Source organism: Scyliorhinus torazame, chromosome 4 (assembly GCF_047496885.1).
Source record: "Scyliorhinus torazame isolate Kashiwa2021f chromosome 4, sScyTor2.1, whole genome shotgun sequence".
NCBI classification, from domain to species: domain Eukaryota; kingdom Metazoa; phylum Chordata; class Chondrichthyes; order Carcharhiniformes; family Scyliorhinidae; genus Scyliorhinus; species Scyliorhinus torazame.
The window spans coordinates 25,091,971-25,115,604 of NC_092710.1; the positions used below are offsets into that span (position 1 = coordinate 25,091,971).

Here is a 23,634-nt window from a genome sequence, read left to right on the forward strand (position 1 = left end):
GATAGGATGGAATGGGAGCAGCAGGAAGGGGAGGGTGGATGTGTTGGGGGGGAGGAGAGAGGAGGGTGGAGGAAGTTGCTGGGGTAAAGGCAGAGGAGGGTCCAGGGAGTGGATGGAATGAGGAGATGTCATGGGGGAGAAGGGAAGGGCTTCGGAGAAGGCGGTTCGTTGTAAAAATGGGTCGGGGGGGGGGGGGGGAGTACGGATGGAGATCCTTCCTTACCCTGGCACAGGATCCCCACTCTGCCCTCTCCGTGACACTCCTGCGGGACAATGTGGCACTGGCTCAGCTGGGTTGCATTGCCCGAACATTCGAGTCTCTGGTTCCACGAAGGACCCCCCGAAGCGTTAAACAAACTGCCAGGCACGATCGCGTGCGCGGAACCACCGTGGAGCCCCCTGCAGACCACGTCCGCCTCCCGCATGGAGAAGCCACTCGGGCAGAGGGTCACAATCCGGGACTCGTCCACCCTCAGTTCCAGTTGTCCGGAATATCGGGTTGTCTGACCCGAGAGAAGAACTTGCCGAATTTCTGTAAATCAAGAAAATAAGACAGAGTCAGAATATTCTCAGCGGGATACAGCTCCACTCTCATATACTCTGCTGGGATACAGCTCCACTCTCATATACTCTGCTGGGATACAGCTCCACTCTCATATACTCTGCTGGGATACAGCTCCACTCTCATATACCCTGCTAGGATACAGCTCCACTCTCATATACCCTGCTGGGATACAGCTCCACTCTCATATACTCTGCTGGGATACAGCTCCACTCTCATATACTCTGCTGGGATACAGCTCCACTCTCATATACTCTGCTGGGATACAGCTCCACTCTCATATACCCTGCTAGGATACAGCTCCACTCTCATATACCCTGCTGGGATACAGCTCCACTCTCATATACTCTGCTGGGATACAGCTCCACTCTCATATACCCTGCTGGGATACAGCTCTACTCTCATATACCCTGCTGGGATACAGCTCCATTCTCATATACCATGCTGGGATACAGCTCCACTCTCATATACTCTGCTGGGATACAGCTCCACTCTCATATACCCTGCTGGGATACAGCTCCACTCTCATATACCCTGCTGGGATACAGCTCCACTCTCATATACCCTGCTGGGATACAGCTCCACTCTCATATACCCTGCTGGGATACAGCTCCACTCTCATATACTCTGCTGGGATACAGCTCCACTCTCATATGCCCTGCTGGGATACAGCTCCACTCTCATATACCCTGCTGGGATACAGCTCCACTCTCATATACCCTGCTGGGATACAGCTCCACTCTCATATACCCTGCTGGGATACAGCTCCACTCTCATATACCCTGCTGGGATACAGCTCCACTCTCATATACTCTGCTGGGATACAGCTCCACTCTCATATACTCTGCTGGGATACAGCTCCACTCTCATATACCCTGCTGGGATACAGCTCCACTCTCATATACCCTGCTGGGATACAGCTCCACTCTCATATACCCTGCTGGGATACATCTCCACTCTCATATACCCTGCTGGGATACAGCTCCACTCTCATATACTCTGCTGGGATACAGCTCCACTCTCATATACTCTGCTGGGATACAGCTCCACTCTCATATACCCTGCTGGGATCCAGCTCCACTCTCATAGACCCTGCTGGGATACAGCTCCACTCTCATATACCCTGCTGGGATACAGCTCCACTCTCATATACCCTGCTGGGATACAGCTCCACTCTCATATACCCTGCTGGGATACAGCTCCACTCATATACTCTGCTGGGATACAGCTCCACTCTCATATACTCTGCTGGGATACAGCTCCACTCTCATATACCCTGCTGGGAAACAGCTCCACTCTCATATACTCTGCTGGGATACAGCTCCACTCTCATATACTCTGCTGGGATACAGTTCCACTCTCATATACCCTGCTGGGATGCAGCTCCACTCTCATATACTCTGCTGGGATACAGTTCCACTCTCATATACCCTGCTAGGATACAGCTCCACTCTCATATACTCTGCTGGGATACAGTTCCACACTCATATACTCTGCTGGGATACAGTTCCACTCTCATATACCCTGCTGGGATACAGCTCCACTCTCATATACTCTGCTGGGATACAGTTCCACTCTCATATACCCTGCTGGGATACAGCTCCACTCTCATATACCCTGCTGGGATACAGCTCCACTCTTATATACCCTGCTGGGATACAGCTCCACTCTCATATACCCTGCTGGGATACAGCTCCACTCTCATATACTCTGCTGGGATACAGCTCCACTCTCATATACTCTGCTGGGATACAGCTCCATCTCATATACTCTGCTGGGATACAGCTCCACTCTCATATACTCTGCTGGGATACAGCTCCACTCTCATATACGCTGCTGGGATACAGCTCCACTCTCATATACCCTACTGGGATACAGTTCCATTCTCATATCCCCTACTGGGATGGAGCTCCACTCTCATAGATCCTACTGGGATACATTCCACTCTCATATATTCTGCTGGGATACAGCTCCACTCTCATATACACAACTGGGATACAGCTCCACTCTCATATACTCTGCTGGGATACAGCTCCACTCTCATATACCCTACTGGGATACAGCTCCACTCTCATATACCCTACTGGGATACAGCTCCACTCTCATATACTCTGCTGGGATACAGCTCCACTCTCATATACCCTACTGGGATACAGTTCCATTCTCATATCCCCTACTGGGATGGAGCTCCACTCTCATAGATCCTACTGGGATACATTCCACTCTCATATACTCTGCTGGGATACAGCTCCACTCTCATATACACAACTGGGATACAGCACCACTCTCATATACTCTGCTGGGCTACAGTTCCATTCTCATATCCTCTACTGGGATGGAGCTCCACTCTCATAAACCCTACTGGGATACAGTTCCGCTCTCATATACTCTGCTGGGATACAGCTCCACTCTCATATACACTACTGGGATACAGTTCCACTCTCATATACCCTGCTGGGATACAGCTCCACTCTCATATACCCTACTGGGATACAGTTCCACTCTGATATACTCTGCAGGAATACAGCTCCACTCTCATATATCCTACTGGGATACAGTTCCATTCTCATATCCCCTACTGGGATGGAGCTCCACTCTCATAAACCCTACTGGGATACGGTTCCACTCTCATATACTCTGCTGGGATACAGCTCCACTCTCATATACACTACTGGGATACAGCTCCACTCTCATATACTCTGCTGGGATACAGTTCCACTCTCATAAACCCTGCTGGGATACAGCTCCACTCTCATATACCCTGCTGAGATACAGTTCCACTCTCATATACCCTGATGGGATACAGCTTCGCTCTCATATACCCTACTGGGATCCAGTTCCATTCTCAAATCCCCTACTGGGATGGAGCTCCACTCTCATAAAACATACTGGGATACAGTTCCATTCTCATATCCCCTACTGGGATGGAGCTCCACTCTCATAAACTCTACGGGGATACAGTTCCACTCTCATATACTCTGCTGGGATACAGCTCCACTCTCATATACTCTGCTGGGATACAGTTCCACTCTCATAAACCCTGCTGGGATACAGCTCCACTCTCATATACTCTGCTAGGATACAGTTCCACTCTCATATACCCTGCTGGGATACAGCTCCGCTCTCATATACCCTACTGGGATCCAGTTACATTCTCATATCCCCTACTGGGATGGAGCTTCACACTCATAAACCCTACTGGGATACAGTTCCACTCTCATATACTCTGCTGGGATACAGCTCCACTCTCATATACCCTTCTGGGATACAGTTCCACTCTCATATACCCTACTGGGATACAGTTCCATTCTCATAAACCCTGCTGGGATACAGTTCCACTATCATATACCCTTCTGGGATACAGTTCCATTCTCAAATACCCTACTGGGATAGAGCCCCACTCTCATATACACTACTGGGATAGTTCTACTCTCATATACCCTACTGGGATACAGTTCCACTCTCATATACCCTACTGGGATACAGTTCCATTCTCATAAACCCTGCTTTGACACAGTTCCATTTTCATATACCTGCTGGGATAGACTTCCACTCTCATATACCCTACTGGGATAGAGCTCCATTCTCATATATCCTGCTGGGATAGAGCTCCACTCTCATATACCTTACTGGGATAGAGTTCCACTCTCATATGCCCTGCTGCGATAGAGTTCCACTCACATATACCCTGCTGGGATAGAGTTCCACTCTCCTATACTCTGCTGGGATAGAGTTCCACTCACATATACCCTGCTGGGATACAGCTCCAGTCTCATATACCCTGCTGGGATAGAGCTCCACTCTCATATATCCTACTGGGATAGAGCTCCATTCTCATACACCCTGCTGGGATAGAGCTCCATTCTCACATACCTTGTTGGGGTAGAGCTCCATTCTCATATACCCTGATGGGATAGAGTTCCACTCTCATGTGCCCTGCTGGGATAGAGTTCCACTCACATATACCCTGCTGGGATAGAGTTCCACTCTCCTATACTCTGCTGGGATACAGTTCCATTCTCATATACCCTGCTGGGATAGAGCTCCATTCTCATTATCTTGCTGGGATAGACTTCAATTCTTATATACCCTGCTGGGATAGAGCTCCAGTCTCATCTAACCTGCTGGGATAGAGCTCCACTCTTACATACCCTGCTGGGATAGAGCTCCACTCTCATTGTCTTGCTGGGATAGAGCTCCACTTCCATATACCCTGCTGGGATAGACTTCAACTCTTATATACCCTGCTGGGATAGAGCTCCAGCCCCATCTAACCTACTGGGACAGAGCTCCACTCTCACATACCCTTCTAGGGTAGAGCTCCACTCTCATATACCCTGCTGGGATAGAGCTCCACTCTCATTATCTTGCTAGGATAGAGCTCCAGTCCCATCTAACCTGCTGGGATACAGTTCCACTCTCACATACCCTGCTGGGGTAGAGCTCAGCTCTCATATACCCTGCTGGGATAGAGTTCCATTCACATATACCCTGCTGGGGTAGAGTTCCACACTCACATACCCTGCTGGGGTAGAGCTCCTCTCTGATATATCCTGATGGGATCGAGTTCCATTCTCATAAACCCTGCTGGGATAGAGCTCCACTCTCATATACCCTGCTGGGATCAAGTTCCATTCTCATATACCCTGCTGGGATAGAGCTCCACTCTCATATACCACGCTGGGACAGAGCTCCACTCTCATATACCCTACTGGGATAGAGTTCCATTCTCATATCCCCTACTGGGAACCAGATCCACTCTGATACACTCTGCTGGGATACAGTGCTACTCATATTCTCTACTCTGATAAAACACTCCTCTCATACAGTTAAATTCTCGTATACACTGCTAGAATGCTGTTCCACTCTCAAATAATCTGTGAGAATAGAGTTCCACTCTCATATACCCTGCTCGCATATACTTCAACTCTCATTTACCCTAATGGAAATGAGTTCCACTTTCTTATACCCTGCTGGGATAGAGTTCTACTCTCATATATCCTGCTGGGATAGAGATCCACTCTTATATACCCTGCTGGGATAGAGCTCCACTCTCATATACCCTGCTGGGATAGAGTTCCACTCTCATATACCCTGCTGGGATAGAGTTCCACTCTCATATACCCTGCTGGGACAAGCTCCACTCTCATATAGCCTGCTGGGATAGAGCTCAACTCTCATATAGCCTGCTGGGAAAAAGCATCCCTCTCATATCCCTGCTGGGATAAAGCTCCACTCTCATATGCCCTGCTGGGATAGAGTTCCACTCTCATATACCCTGCTGGGATAGAGTTCCAATCTCATATACCCTGCTGGGATAGAGTTCCACTCATATACCCTGCTGGGGTAGAGTTCAACTCTAAATGCCCTGTTTGGATAGAGTTCGGAGCCAGAATACAGTTCAACTCTCATATACCCTGCTGGGATCGAACTCCACTCTCCTATACCCGACTGGGATAGAGCGTCCATCTCATCTACCCTGCTGGCATAGAGCTTTTGTCATGTTGTGTAGACTGGCCGACGTGAATGATGAACTACTAAACACGTAGCTTGAAAAAAATTATTAGAGAACAAACTGTGATAAGATAATTCGGATAAACTAACTAACAAACTAAACAACTCCTGTGGAACTACTGCATATATGTCTATCTCCAAGCACGACCAACTCCCAACTTCCAGATCACGTGGTGTGGTGATGGGTTTACAATGCCACCTAGTGCTCGGAGGTTGTGCATAACATTATGTACAAATTTACATTATGTATATCATCACAGTTGTCACCCTGTCATAACCTGCTAAGATACAGTTTCCACTCCCTATTCCCTGCTGGGATAGAATCATTAAATACCTACTGTGCAGGTGGAGGCCATTTGGCCCATAGAGTCTCTGCCGACCCTCTTAAAGAGCACCCTATCTATGCCCACTCCCATTAAGACCGGAAGACATAGGATCAGAATTAGGCCACTCGGCCCATCGAGTCTGCTCCGCCATTCAATCATGGCTGATATTTTCTCATCCCCATTCTCCTGTCTTCTCCCCATAACCCCTGATCCCCTTATTGATCAAGAACCTATCTATCTCCGTCTTAAAGACACTCAGCGATTTGGCCTCCACAGCCGTCTGCGGCAAAGAGTTCCACAGATTCACCACCCTCTGGCTGAAGAAATTCCTCCTCATCTCTGTTTCAAAGGATCGTCCCTTTAGTCTGAGATGGTGTCCTCTGGTTCTAGTTTTTCCTACAAGTGGAAACATCCTCTCCATGTCCACTCGATCCAGGCCTCGCAGGATGCTGTAAGTTTCAATAAGATCCCCTCTCATCCTTCTAAACTCCAACGGGTACAGACACAGAGTCCTCAACCGTTCCTCATACGACAAGCTCTTCATTCCAGGGATCATTCTTGTGAACCTCCTCTGGACCCTTTCCAAGGCCAGCACATCCTTCCTTAGATACGGGGCCCAAAACTGCTCACAATACTCCAAATGGGGTCTGACCAGAGCATGATACAGCCTCAGAAGTACATCCCTGGTCTTGTATTCTAGCCCTCTCGATATATCCCCGTGACTCCACCTAACCTTTGGGACACTAAGGCTAATTTATCACGGCCAATTCACCTAACCTGCACATCTTTGGAATGTGGGAGGAAACCGGAGCACCAGGAGGAAACCCACGCAGACACGGGGAGGATGTGCAGACTCCGCACAGACAGTGACCCAAGATGGGAATCGAACCTGGGACCCTGGAGCTGTGAAGCAACAGTGCTAACCACTGTGCTACCGCCGCCTGTGATACAGTTCCACTCTGTGCTTTTGGTCATCTGACTTCATATTTTCTCACGGTGTTCGGTGTCCAATCATCTAATATTCACTCACTCCTGTAAAGAACATTGTCAGATTTTGATCTGTTACAATGATAATTTCTCAGTGCATGGTGCTCTGTTGCTGTTATACTATCTGAGCAAGTTATCACACTCACCACTGGCTTTTGTTCTTGAAGTTGTGGTGACAGGTGTGGCAGTGCTACACAGACCTGCAAATACAGAGTGAGACATTCAGCTTCATTTCAGGCAGCAAAACAGCACGGGGTTAGATACAGAGTAAAGCTCCCTCTACACTGTCCCCATCAAACACTCACAGGACAGGTGCAGCACGGGGTTAGATACAGAGTAAAGCTCCCTCTACACTGTCCCCATCAAACACTCCCAGGACAGGTACAGCACGGGGTTAGATACAGAGTAAAGCTCCCTCTACACTGTCCCCATCAAACACTCCCAGGACAGGTACAGCACGGGGTTAGATACAGAGTAAAGCTCCCTCTACACTGTCCCCATCAAACACTCCCAGGTCAGGTACAGCACGGGGTTAGATACAGAGTAAATCTCCCTCTACACTGTCCCCATCAAACACTCCCAGGACAGGTACAGCACGGGGTTAGATACAGAGTAAAGCTCCCTCCACACTGTCCCCATCTAACACTCCCAGGACAGGTACAGCACGGGATTAGATACAGAGAAAGCTCCCTCTGCACTGTCCCCATCAAAAACTCACATGACAGGTACAGCACGGGGTTAGATACAGAGTAAAGCTCCCTCTGAACTGTCCCCATCAAACTCTCCCAGGACAGGTACATAACAGGGTTAGAAAAGGTATAAAGCTCCCTCTACACTGTCACCATCAAACACTCCCAGGACAGGTACAGCATGGGGTTAGATACACTGTCCCCATCAAACACTCCCAGGACAGGTACAGCACGGGGTTAGATATGGAGTAAAGCTCCCTCTGAACTGTCCGCATCAAACTCTCCCAGGATAGGTACAGCACAGGGTTAGAAAAAGAATAAAGCTCCCTCTATACTGTCCCCATCAAACACTCCCAGGACAGGTACAGCACGGGGTGAGATACAGAGTGAAGCTCCCTCTACACTGTCCCCAATAAACATTCCCAGGGCATGTACGGCACGGGGTTAGATACAGAGTAAAGCTCCCTCTACATTGTCCCCATCAAACACTCCCAGGACAGGCCCAGCACGGGGTTAGATACAGAGTAAAGATCCCTCTACACTGTCCCCATCAAACACTCCCTGGACAGGTACAACACGGGGTTAGATAAAGAGTAAAGCTCCCTCTACACTGTCCCCATTAACAGTCCCAGGACAGGTACAGCACGGGGTAAGATACAGAGTATAGCTCTCTCTACACTGTCCCCATCAAACACTCCCAGGACAGGCACAGCACGGGGTTAGATACAGAGTAAAACTCCCTCTACACTGTCCCCATCAAACACTCCCAGGACAGGTACAGCACGGGGTTAGATACAGAGTAAAGCTCCCTCTGCACTGTCCCCATCAAACACTCTCAGGACAGGTACAGCACGGGGTTAGATACAGAGTAAAGCTCTCTCTACACTGTCCCCATCAAACACTCCCAGGACAGGTACAGCATGGGGTTAGATACAGAGTAAAGCTCCCTCTACACTGTCCCCATCAAACACTCCCAGGACAGGTACAGCACGGTGTTAGATACAGAGTAAAGCTCCCTCTACACTGACCCCATCAAACACTCCCAGGACAGATAAAGCACGGGGTTAGATACAGAGTAAAGCTCCCTCTACACTGTCCCCATCAAACACTCCCAGGACAGGTACAGCATGGGGTTAGATACAGAGTAAAGCTCTCTCTACACTGACCCCATCAAACACTCCCAGGACAGGTACAGCACAGGGTTAGATACAGAGTAAAGCTCCCTCTACACTGTCCCCATCAAACACTCCCAGGACAGGTACAGCACGGGGTTAGATACAGAGTAAAGCTCCCTCTACACTGTCCCCATCAAACACTCCCAGGACAGGTACAGCATGGGGTTAGATACAGAGTAAAACTCCCGCTACACTGTCCCCATCAAACACTCCCAGGACAGGTACAGCACGGGGTTAGATACAGAGTAAAGCTCCCTCTGCACTGTCCCCATCAAACACTCCCAGGACAGGTACAGCACGGGGTTAGATACAGATTAAAGCTCCCTCTACACTGTCCCCATCAAACACTCCCAGGACAGGTACAGCACGGGGTTAGATACAGAGTAAAGCTCCCTCTACACTGTCCCCATCAAACACTCCCAGGACAGGTACAGCACGGGGTTAGATACAGAGTAAAGCTCCCTCTACACTGTCCCAATCAAACACTCCCAGGACAGGTACAGCACGGGGTTAGATACAGAGTAAAGCTCCCTCTACACTGTCCCCATCAAACACTCCCAGGACAGGTACAGCACTGGGTTAGATACAGAGTAAAGCTGCCTCTACACTGTCCCCATCAAACACTCCCAGGACAGGTACAGCACGGGGTTAGATACAGAGTAAAACTCCCTCTACACTGTCCCCATCAAACACTCCCAGGACAGGTACAGCACGGGGTTAGATACAGAGTAAAGCTGCCTCTACACTCTCCCCATCAAATACTCCCAGGACAGGTACAGCACGGGGTTAGATACAGAGTAAAACTCCCTCTACACTGTCCCCATCAAACACTCCCAGGACAGGTACAGCACTGGGTTAGACACAGAGTAAAGCTGCCTCTACACTGTCCCCATCAAACACTCCCAGGACAGGTACAGCACGGGGTTAGATACAGAGTAAAGCTCCCTCTACACTGTCCCCATCAAACACTCCCAGGACAGGTACAGCACGGGGTTAGATACAGAGTGAAGCTCCCTCTACACTGTCCCCATCAAACACTCCCAGGACAGGTAAAGCACGGGGTTAGATACAGAGTAAAGCTCCCCGGACAGGTACAGCACGTGGTTAGATACAGAGTAAAGCTCCCAGGACGGGTACAGCACTGGGTTAGATACAGAGTAAAGCTCCCTCTACACTGCCCCATCAAACACTCCCAGGACAGGTACAGCACGGGGTTAGATACAGAGTAAAGCTCCCTCTACACTGTCCCCATCAAACACTCCCAGGACAGGTACAGCACTGGGTTAGATACAGAGTAAAGCTCCCTCTACACTGTCCCCATCAAACTCTCCCAGGACAGGTACAGCACAGGTATAGATACAGAGTAAAGCTACCTCTACACTGCCCCATCAAACACTCCCAGGACAGGTACAGCACGGGGTTGGATACAGTGTAAAGCTCCCTCTGCACTGTCCCCATCAAACACTCCCAGGACAGGTACAGCACGGGGTGAGATACAGAGTAAAGCTCCCTCTACACTGTCCCCATCAAACACTCCCAGGACGGGTACAGCGCGGGGTTAGATACAGAGTAAAGCTCCCAGGACGGGTACAGCGTGAGGTTAGATACAGAGTAAAGCTCCCAGGACAGGTACAGCAGGGGTTAGATACAGAGTAAAGCTCCCAGGACAGGTATAGCTCGGGGTTAGATACAGAGTAAAGCTCCCAGGACGGTTACAACACGGGGTTAGATACAGAGTAAAGCTCCCAGGACAGGTACAGCACGGGGTTAGATACAGAGTAAAGCTCCCTCTACACTGTCCCCATCAAACACTCCCAGGACAGGTACAGCATGGGGTTAGATACAGAGTAAAACTCCCGCTACACTGTCCCCATCAAACACTCCCAGGACAGGTACAGCACGGGGTTAGATACAGAGTAAAGCTCCCTCTACACTGTCCCCATCAAACACTCCCAGGACAGGTACAGCACGGGGTTAGATACAGAGTGAAGCTCCCTCTACACTGTCCCCATCAAACACTCCCAGGACAGGTAAAGCACGGGGTTAGATACAGAGTAAAGCTCCCCGGACAGGTACAGCACGTGGTTAGATACAGAGTAAAGCTCCCAGGACGGGTACAGCACTGGGTTAGATACAGAGTAAAGCTCCCTCTACACTGCCCCATCAAACACTCCCAGGACAGGTACAGCACGGGGTTAGATACAGAGTAAAGCTCCCTCTACACTGTCCCCATCAAACACTCCCAGGACAGGTACAGCACTGGGTTAGATACAGAGTAAAGCTCCCTCTACACTGTCCCCATCAAACTCTCCCAGGACAGGTACAGCACAGGTATAGATACAGAGTAAAGCTACCTCTACACTGCCCCATCAAACACTCCCAGGACAGGTACAGCACGGGGTTGGATACAGTGTAAAGCTCCCTCTGCACTGTCCCCATCAAACACTCCCAGGACAGGTACAGCACGGGGTGAGATACAGAGTAAAGCTCCCTCTACACTGTCCCCATCAAACACTCCCAGGACGGGTACAGCGCGGGGTTAGATACAGAGTAAAGCTCCCAGGACGGGTACAGCGTGAGGTTAGATACAGAGTAAAGCTCCCAGGACAGGTACAGCAGGGGTTAGATACAGAGTAAAGCTCCCAGGACAGGTATAGCTCGGGGTTAGATACAGAGTAAAGCTCCCAGGACGGTTACAACACGGGGTTAGATACAGAGTAAAGCTCCCAGGACAGGTACAGCACGGGGTTAGATACAGAGTAAAGCTCCCTCTACACTGTCCCCATCAAACACTCCCAGGACAGGTACAGCATGGGGTTAGATACAGAGTAAAACTCCCGCTACACTGTCCCCATCAAACACTCCCAGGACAGGTACAGCACGGGGTTAGATACAGAGTAAAGCTCCCTCTGCACTGTCCCCATCAAACACTCCCAGGACAGGTACAGCACGGGGTTAGATACAGAGTAAAGCTCCCTCTACACTGTCCCCATCAAACACTCCCAGGACAGGTACAGCACGGGGTTAGATACAGAGTAAATCTCCCTCTACACTGTCCCCATCAAACACTCCCAGGACAGGTACAGCACGGGGTTAGATACAGAGTAAAGCTCCCTCTACACTGTCCCAATCAAACACTCCCAGGACAGGTACAGCACGGGGTTAGATACAGAGTAAAGCTCCCTCTACACTGTCCCCATCAAACACTCCCAGGACAGATACAGCACGGGGTTAGATACAGAGTAAAGCTCCCTCTACACTGTCCCCATCAAACACTCCCAGGACAGGTACAGCACTGGGTTAGATACAGAGTAAAGCTGCCTCTACACTGTCCCCATCAAACACTCCCAGGACAGGTACAGCACGGGGCTAGATACAGAGTAAAGCTCCCTCTACACTGTCCCCATCAAACACTCCCACGACAGGTACAGCACGGGTTAGATACAGAGTAAAGCTCCCTCTACACTGTCCCCATCAAACACTCCCAGGACGGGTACAGCACTGGGTTAGATACAGAGTAAAGCTGCCTCTACACTGTCCCCATCAAACACTCCCAGGACAGGTACAGCACGGGGTTAGATACAGAGTAAAGCTCCCTCTACACTGTCCCCATCAAACACTCCCAGGACGGGTACAGCACTGGGTTAGATACAGAGTAAAGCTCCCTCTACACTGTCCCCATCAAACACTCCCAGGACGGGTACAGCACGGGGTTAGATACAGAGTGAAGCTCCCTCTACACTGTCCCCATCAAACACTCCCAGGACAGGTAAAGCACGGGGTTAGATACAGAGTAAAGCTCCCCGGACAGGTACAGCACGTGGTTAGATACAGAGTAAAGCTCCCAGGACGGGTACAGCACTGGGTTAGATACAGAGTAAAGCTCCCTCTACACTGCCCCATCAAACACTCCCAGGACAGGTACAGCACGGGGTTAGATACAGAGTAAAGCTCCCTCTACACTGTCCCCATCAAACACTCCCAGGACAGGTACAGCACTGGGTTAGATACAGAGTAAAGCTCCCTCTACACTGTCCCCATCAAACTCTCCCAGGACAGGTACAGCACAGGTATAGATACAGAGTAAAGCTACCTCTACACTGCCCCATCAAACACTCCCAGGACAGGTACAGCACGGGGTTGGATACAGTGTAAAGCTCCCTCTGCACTGTCCCCATCAAACACTCCCAGGACAGGTACAGCACGGGGTGAGATACAGAGTAAAGCTCCCTCTACACTGTCCCCATCAAACACTCCCAGGACGGGTACAGCACGGGGTTAGATACAGAGTAAAGCTCCCAGGACGGGTACAGCGTGAGGTTAGATACAGAGTAAAGCTCCCAGGACAGGTACAGCAGGGGTTAGATACAGAGTAAAGCTCCCAGGACAGGTACAGCTCGGGGTTAGATACAGAGTAAAGCTCCCAGGACGGTTACAACACGGGGTTAGATACAGAGTAAAGCTCCCAGGACAGGTACAGCACGGGGTTAGATACAGAGTAAAGCTCCCAGGACAGGTACAGCTCGGGGTTAGATACAGAGTAAAGCTCCCTCTACACTGTCCCCATCAAACACTCCCAGGACAGGTACAGCACGGGGTTAGATACAGAGTAAAGCTCCCTCTACACTGTCCCCATCAAACATTCCCAGGACAGGTACAGCACGGGGTTAGATACAGAGTAAAGCTCCCTCTACACTGTCCCCATCAAACACTCCCAGGACAGGTATAGCACGGGGTTAGATCCAGAGTAAAGCTCCCTCTACACTGTCCCCATCAAACACTCCCACGACAGGTACAGCACGGGGTTAGATACAGAGTAAAGCTCCCTCTACACTGTCCCCATCAAACATTCCCAGGACAGGTCCAGCACGGGGTTAGATACAGAGTAAAGCTCCCAGGACAGGTACAGCACGGGGTTAGATACAGAGTAAAGCTCCCAGGACAGGTACAGCACGGGGTTATAGACGCTTGATCCCGTGCTCAGGATGTTCTGAAGTTTGGTTTTGGCGGCTGGCTTGTTGTTTTTCACGTGTGGCGCTGCTGTGTTGTGTGGGTGAGGGGAAGGCCGTGGTTAGAGCTGATCAATCGCGCTCGCTTTCGTGCCCATATTAAGGGTGTAGCGGAAACGCCTGGAGTTAGCCCCCGGCTCCCGTCTGACTCAAACCATCTCAGTGTGAGGGCGGGGACAGTACTAGCGAGAAAGAGAGTGAGGTATCGAGTGACTCAAACAGCTCTATTGACCCCTTGTCTAGGAGGTTACAAAACCAGCCTGCGTACATCGGAACATTAGAACCAGGAGGAGACCATTCAGCTCCTCACACAGCGTCAGCAGTGTGTTCGCGTGTATATCAGTGCGTCAGAGTGTTTCAGGGTGTGTGTGAGCTATTGTGCGCGTTTGTATGTCACTATGAGCATGTGTGTGTCAATGGACTTGTATGTGTTTCATTTAGTTTGTGAGTGTGTGTAGCTGTGTGGGTGTGAGTGTGAATGTGTGTGTCTGTGTGAGTGTGTGTGAGTGTGTGTGTGAGTGTGTGTAGCTGTGTGAGTGTGAGTGTGAATGTGTGTGTCTGTGTGAGTGAGTGTGTGTGTGTGAGTGTGCCTGTCAGTGTGTGTGTGCCTCAGTGTGGTTGTGAGTGTGTGTGTGAGTGTGTGTGAGTGTGTGTAGCTGTGTGAGTGTGAGTGTGAATGTGTGTGTCTGTGTGTGTGAGTGTGTGTGTGTCAATGTGTGTTTGTGTGTGTGTGTCTGCGTGAGTGTGTGTGGATTTGTGTGAGCGTGTGAGTGTGTGTGTGAGTGTGTGTGTGAGTGTGTGTGTGCCTCAGTGTGGTTGTGAGTGTGTGTGTGTGAGTGTGCCTGTCAGTGTGTGTGTGCCTCAGTGTAAGTGTGAGTGTTAATGTGTGTGTGTTTCAGTGGGTTTGTGTATGGGTGGGAGTGTGTGCTACAGTGTGAACGTGCACCTGTGGGTATGTGTTTCAATGTGTGTTTGTGTTTCAGTGTGTGTGAGTGTGTTTGTGTTTCACTGAGTGTGCATCTGTGGTTGTTTATTTCAGTGTGTGTGTCAGTTTCCGAGTGTGTATTTCAGTGTGAGTGTGTGTTTCACTGTGTTTGTGAGTATGTGTGGGTGTGTGTTTCAGCATGTGTGTGAGTGTGTGTTTGTATGTGGGTGTGAGTGTGTTTTTCAGTGTGTGTGTGAGTGTGTGTTTGAGTGTGGCTGTGAGTGTGTTTTTCAGTGTGTTTTACAGTGTGTGTTTCAGTGTTTGTGTTTGCGTGTGGTTGTGGGTGTGTTTGTGTGGGTGTTTGTATGTGGGTGTGAGTGTGTTTTTCAGTGTGTGTGTGAGTGTGTGTTTGTGTGTGAGTGTGTTTATCAGTGTAAGTGTGTGTTTTTTTTAAATAAATATTTTATTGAAAATTTTTGGTCAACCAACACAGTACATTGTGCATCCTTTACACAATATTATAACAACACAAATAACAATGACCTATTTTATAAACAGAAAGTGAATAAATAATAAATAACAAAAATGAAAACTAACCCTAATTGGCAACTGCCTTGTCACAAGTAACACTCTCCAAAAATATAATTTAACAGTCCAATATATAATTATCTGTAGCAACGACCTATACATACTATACAGTATATATTAACAACCCTGAGAGTCCTTCTGGTTCCTCCTCCCCCCCCCCTCCCCCCGATCCTGGGCTGCTGCTGCTGCCTTCTTTTTCCCATTCCGTCTATCTATCTGCGAGGTATTCGACGAACGGTTGCCACCGCCTGGTGAACCCTTGAGCCGACCCCCTTAGGACGAACTTAATCCGCTCTAGCTTTATAAACCCTGCCATGTCATTTATCCAGGTCTCCACCCCCGGGGGCTTGGCTTCTTTCCACATTAGCAATATCCTGCGCCGGGCTACTAGGGACGCAAAGGCCAAAACATCGGCCTCTCTCGCCTCCTGCACTCCCGGCTCTTGTGCAACCCCAAATATAGCCAACCCCCAGCTTGGTTCGACCCGGACTCCTACTACTTTTGAAAGCACCTTTGTCACCCCCATCCAAAACCCCTGTAGTGCCGGGCATGACCAAAACATATGGGTATGATTCGCTGGGCTTCTCGAGCACCTCGCACACCTATCCTCCACCCCAAAAAATTTACTGAGCCGTGCTCCAGTCATATGCGCCCTGTGTAACACCTTAAACTGAATCAGGCTTAGCCTGAGTGTAAGTGGGTGTTTGTGTGTGAGTGTGTTTATCAGTGTAAGTGTGTGTGGGTGTGAGTTTGTTTTTCAGTGTGTGTGTGTGTGAGTGTGTGTGTTTGCGTGTGAGTGTGTTTATCAGTGTAAGTGTGTGTGGGTGTGAGTTTGTTTTTCAGTGTGTGTGTGTTTGCGTGTGAGTGTGTTTATCAGTGTGTGTGTGGGTGTGAGTTTGTTTTTCAGTGTGTGTGTGTTTGCGTGTGAGTGTGTTTATCAGTGTAAGTGTATGTTTGTGTGGGTGTGAGTTTGTTTTTCAGTGTGTGAGTGTGTGTTTGTGTGTGAGTGTGTTTATCAGTGTAAGTGTATGTTTGTGTGGGTGTGAGTTTGTTTTTCAGTGTGTGAGTGTGTGTTTGTGTGTGAGTGTGTTTATCAGTGTAAATGTGTGTGGGTGTGAGTTTGTTTTTCAGTGTGTGTGTGATTGCGTGTGAGTGTGTTTATCAGTGTAAGTGTATGTTTGTGTGGGTGTGAGTTTGTTTTTCAGTGTGTGAGTGTGTGTTTGTGTGTGAGTGTGTTTATCAGTGTAAGTGTGTGTTTGTGTGGGTGTGAGTTTGTTTTTCAGTGTGTGAGTGTGTGTTTGTGTGTGAGTGTGTTTATCAGTGTAAGTGTGTGTTTGTGTGAGTTTGTTTTTCAGTGTGTGTGTGTGTTTGTGTGTGAGTGTGTTTATCAGTGTAAGTGTGTGTTTGTGTGGGTGTGAGTTTGTTTGTCAGTGTGTGTGTGAGTGTGTGTGTTTACGTGTGAGTGTGTTTATCAGTGTAAGTGTGTGTTTGTGTGGGTGTGAGATTGTTCTTCAGTGTGTGTGTGTGAGTGTGTGTTTGTGCATGGGTGTGAGTGGGTGTGTGACTGTGTGCTTGTGCATGTTTCAGTTTGTGTGTTTCAGTGTGTGTGTTTGTGTGTTGGTGTGAGTGTTTGTTTGTGTGTGGATGTGAGTGTGCATCTCTGTGGGTGTGTAGTTCAGTGTGTGCGTGCTTCAATGTGAATCTGTATGAGTGTGTGTTTGTGTGGGTGTGAGTTTCAGTGTAAGTGTGTGTGCCGCTGTCACAGCTCATCAAAACCATTCTGTGAGAATGCTCGGGAACTTCACAGAACAAGTGCATTTTGACGGTAGAGGAATTAATAGCCAGTGAAATACGACTAATGAATGGATTAATTTCCATTTGAGTGACACACAGAGAAGTACAAACCATGACTTGTTGCTGTCGAAGATTCTGAAAAACAAAATGAAACATTCCATGAGAGGGTGTCCTGGGGAAGTTGCGATCAGAGTATTAAGCATCACTACACATACAATGCACAACACTCGCATCCCTGAGTAAGTGACCATGGGAACAGGACGCCCTCCTGAAAGGCAAGCCCCAAACACAACCAAGATTTAGGAATTCTATTAGTGAGGGAGTGCTGCACTGTCAGAGGGTCTGTACTGAGGGTGTGCTGCACTGTCAGAGGGTCAGTACTGAGGGAGTGCTGCACTGTCAGAGGGTCAGTACTGAGAGAGTGCTGCACTGTCAGAGGGTCAGTACTGAGGGAGTGCTGCACTGTCAGAGGGTCATTACTGAGAGAGTGCTGCACTGTCAGAGGGTCAGTGCTGAGGGAGTGCTGCACTGTCAGAGGGTCTGTACTGAGGGAGTGCTGCACTGTCAGAGGGTCAGTACTGAGGGAGTGCTGCACTGTCAGAGGGTCAGTACTGAGGGAGTGCTGCACTGTCAGAGGGTCAGTGCTGAGGGAGTGCTGCACTGTCAGAGGGACAGTACTGAGGGAGTGCTGCACTGTCAGAGGGTCAGTACTGAGGGAGTGCTGCACTGTCAGAGGGTCAGTGCTGAGGGAGTGCCACACTGTCAGAGGGTCAGTATTGAGGGAGTGCTGCACTGTCAGAGGGTCAGTGCTGAGGGAGTGCCGCACTGTCAGAGGGTCAGTACTGAGGGAGTGCTGCACTGTCAGAGGGTCAGTACTGAGGGAGTGCTGCACTGTCAGAGGGTCAGTACTGAGGGAGTGCTGCACTCTCAGAGGGTCAGTACTGAGGGAGTGCTGCACTGTCAGAGGGTCAGTACTGAGGGAGCGCTGCACTGTCACAGGGTCAGTACTGAGGGAGTGCTGCACTGTCAGAGGGTCAGTGCTGAGGGAGTGCTGCACTGTCAGAGGGTCAGTACTGAGGGAGCGCTGCACTGTCACAGGGTCAGTACTGGGGGAGTGCTGCACTGTCAGAGGGTCAGTACTGAGGGAGTGCTGCACTGTCAGAGGGTCAGTACTGAGGGAGTGCTGCACTGTCAGAGGGTCAGCACTGAGGGAGTGCTGCACTGTCAGAGGGTCAGTACTGAGGGAATGCTGCACTGTCAGAGGGTCAGTACTGAGGGAGTGCTGCACTGTCAGAGGGTCAGTACTGAGGGAGTGCTGCACTGTCAGAGGGTCAGTACTGAGGGAGTGCTGCACTGTCAGAGGGTCAGTACTGAGGGAGTGCTGCACTGTCAGAGGGTCAGTACTGAGGGAGTACTGCACTGTCAGAGTCAGTACTGAAGGAGTGCTGCACTGCCTGAAGGACAGAGAAGGGAGTCTCCCATTGCCAGAGCTGACTCTCTGATCCAGCAGCTTTAGATCTGTTTCAGAGCCTTGATCAACTCCTGTTCTCGCTATCAAACTCTGTGAACTAAGTGACATTTTGCGAATGGTTGCCGACAACCCCTACTGGCAATCAACATGCGAGACAGAGACACACTTACCCTGAGCTGAACACAATCCTCTGATTAACACTGAAATGAAAGAGATGTTGACGATCAGATATGAAGTACATATTGTATCAGGATGTGAAATAATGAGACGCACACACCAAGCCCAGAGATCACAGGACAATCAGCGCAGAGGAACGAACACTGCCTGAATTCCCTGCTTTCTATTGGGCAGTGATCCCAAGCAGGATTACTGGCTGATAATATCATAATCTTTATTATCACAAGTAGGCTTACATTAACACTGCAATGAGGTTACTGTGAAAAGCCCCTAGTCGCCACACTCCGGTGCCTGTTTGGGTACACAGGGAGAATTCTGAATATCCAATTCTCCTAACAAGCACGTCTTTCAGGACTTGTGGGAGGAAACCGGAGCGCCCGGAGGAAATCCCCGCAGACACGGGGGGGAACGTGCAGACTCCGCACCGACAGTGACCCAAGGCGGGGTATCGAACCTGGGACCCTGGAGCTGTGAAGCATGTGTGCTAACCAATGTGCTGTCGGTATTTCCCCTGACAACCAATGTAACCCAATGACGTTCATTAGCATTTCTGGCTCAATCTTGGGTCCCGCCTCGAAAACCTTGCCCCCGCTGTTACATCGGCAACGGTGCAATAATATTCGTGGAGGTTATTCACGAAGGCCCGGACTTCTCAACCGCTGCCCCTCGCCTGAGGTGTGGAGACCCTCCGGTGGGTTCTGTCCCACGATTGCGGCGCGAACTCTTGGGCTCCCTTTGGGAGGATCGGCCCCAGAGGTTGTGATTCATTGGCTGAGGTGCTCCTGAACCCATACATAATGACACTGAGATATGCCTTTCCATTTCATGCTGGCAGTATTCGGCACTGCAGTCTGGTCGAGGGGCGGCAGCGTGATTTTCGAAGAGGCTTTACACACCTCTCAGGATTAACTGCGGGCTGCACAGTTTCAGATCCTAACCCCTGTGTCCTGTGTCTCCGATATCTGGCAATGGAATTGTCACTGCCGTTTCCATTGGCACCTCCCCCGGACCCGACCCGTCGTTGCTTTGCTATTGTCCCCGTTCCCCTCTTTCCTAACCCCATGGGCGTCGACCACACCCGCCTGCATTTAGATCGAGGTTTTAAAGTGGTTACAATCCTCTCAGAATCACGGGACTGTTGGGGGCGTGGGAGGACTCCATTCATCCCATGCTGTGTGCGCTCACTCTGCAAACGGGCATCATGACTTTGTGCCAATCCCCAGCCTTTTCCCCGTATCCCGCACATTGTTTCCAGCCAAATAATCATCTAAATTACCAAGGTGCCTCATGCAAAGCGAATCATCGTCACACCAAACCGAACACGTCGGGGGTCGTTAGGGCAGAGTCCTCAAAAGGTCGGACAAGGAGGTTGGGTTTAATGAGCGCCTAAGCACAGGGGAGAGAGAGAGAGAGACAGAGAGCGAGAGAGAGAGAGAGAGACATAGAGAGAGAGGGCAGTGAGAGAGCGAGAGAAAGACATAGAGAGAGAGGGGAGAGAGAGAAAGAGACAGAGAGAGAGAGAGAGAGAGACATAGAGAGAGAGAGAGAGCGAGACAGACATAGAGAGAGAGACAGACAGAAAAAGAGAGGGGAGAGAGAGTCAGAGACAGACATAGAGAGGGAGAAAGAGGGGAGCGAGAGAGAGACAGACAGACATAGAGAGAGAGAGAGAGGGGAGAGAGAGAGAGACAGACATAGAGAGAGAGAGAGAGAGACAGACATAGAGAGAGAGAGGTGAGAGAGAGAGACAGACAGAGAAAGACAGGGGAGAGAGAGACAGAGACAGACATAGAGAGAGAGAGAGAGAGACAGACGTAGAGAGAGAGAGAGGTGAGAGAGAGAGAGACAGACATAGAGAGAGAGAGAGAGGGAGAGCGAAAGACAGACATAGAGAGAAAGAGGGGAGAGATGGACAGACAGAAAGAGAGGGGAGAGAGACAGAGACAGACATAGAGAGAGAGGGGGGAGAGAGAGAGAGAGAGGGAGACATAGAGAGAGGGGGGAGGGACAGAGACAGACAGACATAGAGAGGGGGGTAGATAGATATAGAGACAGACATAGAGAGAGAGAGCGAGAGAGACAGACAGACATAGAGAGAGAGAGACAGACATAGAGAGAGAGAGGGGAGAGCGAGAGAGAGACAGACATAGAGAGAGAGGGGAGAGAGAGCGAGAGACAGACATCGAGAGAGAGACAGACAGACAGACATGGAGGGAGAGAGGGGAGAGAGAGAGACATAGAGAGAGGGGAGAGCGAGAGAGAGACAGACATAGAGAGAGAGAGGGGAGAGCGAGAGAGAGAGACAGACATAGAGAGAGAGAGAGAGACAGACAGACAGACATAGAGGGAGAGAGGGGAGAGAGAGTGAGAGACAGACATAGAGAGAGAGAGAGGGGAGTGAGAGAGAGAGAGACAGACATAGAGAGAGAGAGGGGGGAGAGAGAGAGTGAGACATAGAGAGAGAGGGGAGTGAGAGAGAAAGAGAGACAGACATAGAGAGGGAGAGAGAGAGAGCGAGAGACAGACATAGAGAGAGAGAGGGGAGTGAGAGAGAGACAGACATAGAGAGAGAGGGGGAGAGAGAGAGTGAGACATAGAGAGAGAGGGGAGTGAGAGAGAGAGAGACAGACATAGAGAGAGAGAGGGGAGTGAGAGAGAGAGAGACAGACATAGAGAGAGAGAGGGGGAGAGAGAGAAAGTGAGACATAGAGAGAGAGGGGAGTGAGAGAGAGAGCGAGAGACAGACATAGAGAGAGAGAGGGGAGTGAGCGAGAGAGAGACAGACATAGAGACGGAGAGAGAGAGTGAGAGACAGACATAGAGAGAGAGGGGAGTGAGAGAGAGAGAGACAGACATAGAGAGGGAGAGAGAGAGGGAGAGACAGACATAGAGAGAGAGAGGGGAGTGAGAGAGAGAGAGACAGACATAGAGAGGGAGAGAGAGAGAGAGTGAGAGACAGACATAGAGAGGGAGAGAGAGAGAGTGAGAGACAGACATAGAGAGAAAGAGAGAGAGAGGGAGAGAGAGACAGACAGAGAGAGAGAGAGAGAGAGACAGACATAGAGAGGGAGAGAGAGAGAGCGAGAGACAGACATAGAGAGACAGACAGAGAGAGGGAGAGAGAGAGACAGACAGAGAGAGGGAGAGAGAGAGACAGACAGAGAGAGGGAGAGAGAGAGACAGACATAGAGAGGGAGAGAGAGAGAGCGAGAGACAGACATAGAGAGACAGACAGAGAGAGGGAGCGAGAGAGACAGGCATAGAGAGAGAGAGGGGGAGAGAGAGAAAGTGAGACATAGAGAGAGAGGGGAGTGAGAGAGAGAGAGACAGACATAGAGAGGGAGAGAGAGAGCGAGAGACAGACATAGAGAGAGAGAGGGGAGTGAGAGAGAGAGAGACAGACATAGAGACGGAGAGAGAGAGTGAGAGACAGACATAGAGAGAGAGAGAGGGGAGTGAGAGAGAGAGAGACAGACATAGAGAGGGAGAGAGAGAGGGAGAGACAGACATAGAGAGAGAGAGGGGAGTGAGAGAGAGAGAGACAGACATAGAGAGGGAGAGAGAGAGAGTGAGAGACAGACATAGAGAGAGAGAGAGGGGAGTGAGAGAGAGAGAGAGAGAGAGAGACAGACATAGAGAGGGAGAGAGAGAGAGCGAGAGACAGACATAGAGAGAAAGAGAGAGAGAAGGAGAGAGAGACAGACAGAGAGAGAGAGAGAGAGAGAGAGACAGACATAGAGAGGGAGAGAGAGAGAGCGAGAGACAGACATAGAGAGACAGACAGAGAGAGGAAGAGAGAGAGACAGACAGAGAGAGGGAGAGAGAGAGACAGACATAGAGAGGGAGAGAGAGAGAGCGAGAGACAGACATAGAGAGACAGACAGAGAGAGGGAGCGAGAGAGACAGGCATAGAGAGAAAGAGAGAGAGAGGGAGAGAGAGACAGACAGAGAGAGAGAGAGAGAGACAGGCATAGAGAGGGAGAGAATGGGTGAGAGGTTTGAGAGGGAAATTTGAGGGCGCTGGAAACATGAAGGCATGGCCGTCGGGAGACCAGAATTGCAGGGGGCGTAGAGATCTCGGATTACAGAATGGGGGGGGGGGATGGGGGGGGGGTGAGGCGGCGGCCGGGGGGGGGGGGGGGGGGGGGTGGATGCCGTGAACTGATTCGGACACCACGTTTTAAAATCAATTATGTTTTAACACAAGTCTGCAAGCACGTCTGACATTTAATTACTCCTGCCTTCCACCCACTCACAGGTCTCTCCCTCTCCCTCTCCCTCTCCTGCATGACTCTGTACTTGCTGACAAACTGTTAAATCTGCTTTTTAAAATCTATTATTCATGGGATGTGTGCATTAGTTGGTTTGCTGAACCGGCTCAGAGCCAGAGCGCATCGCTGTGGGGGTCAGGCGTCAC

The 23,634-nt window shown here is 50.0% G+C and overlaps 1 protein-coding gene across 1 annotated transcript in view; it reads right to left on the reverse strand.

The window, feature by feature from the left end:
* LOC140411570 (T-cell surface glycoprotein CD5-like) overlaps nucleotides 1-23,634 on the reverse strand; it is a 64,563-nt gene that overhangs the window by 26,906 nt on the left and 14,023 nt on the right. The window contains exons 2-5 of the mRNA XM_072500652.1: nucleotides 19,211-19,240; nucleotides 17,681-17,704; nucleotides 7,536-7,589; nucleotides 224-532 (exon numbers count right to left, since the gene is read on the reverse strand). Of these exons, the coding sequence (XP_072356753.1) occupies nucleotides 224-532; nucleotides 7,536-7,589; nucleotides 17,681-17,704; nucleotides 19,211-19,240 (417 nt within the window). The remainder of the gene's footprint in view (nucleotides 1-223; nucleotides 533-7,535; nucleotides 7,590-17,680; nucleotides 17,705-19,210; nucleotides 19,241-23,634) is intronic.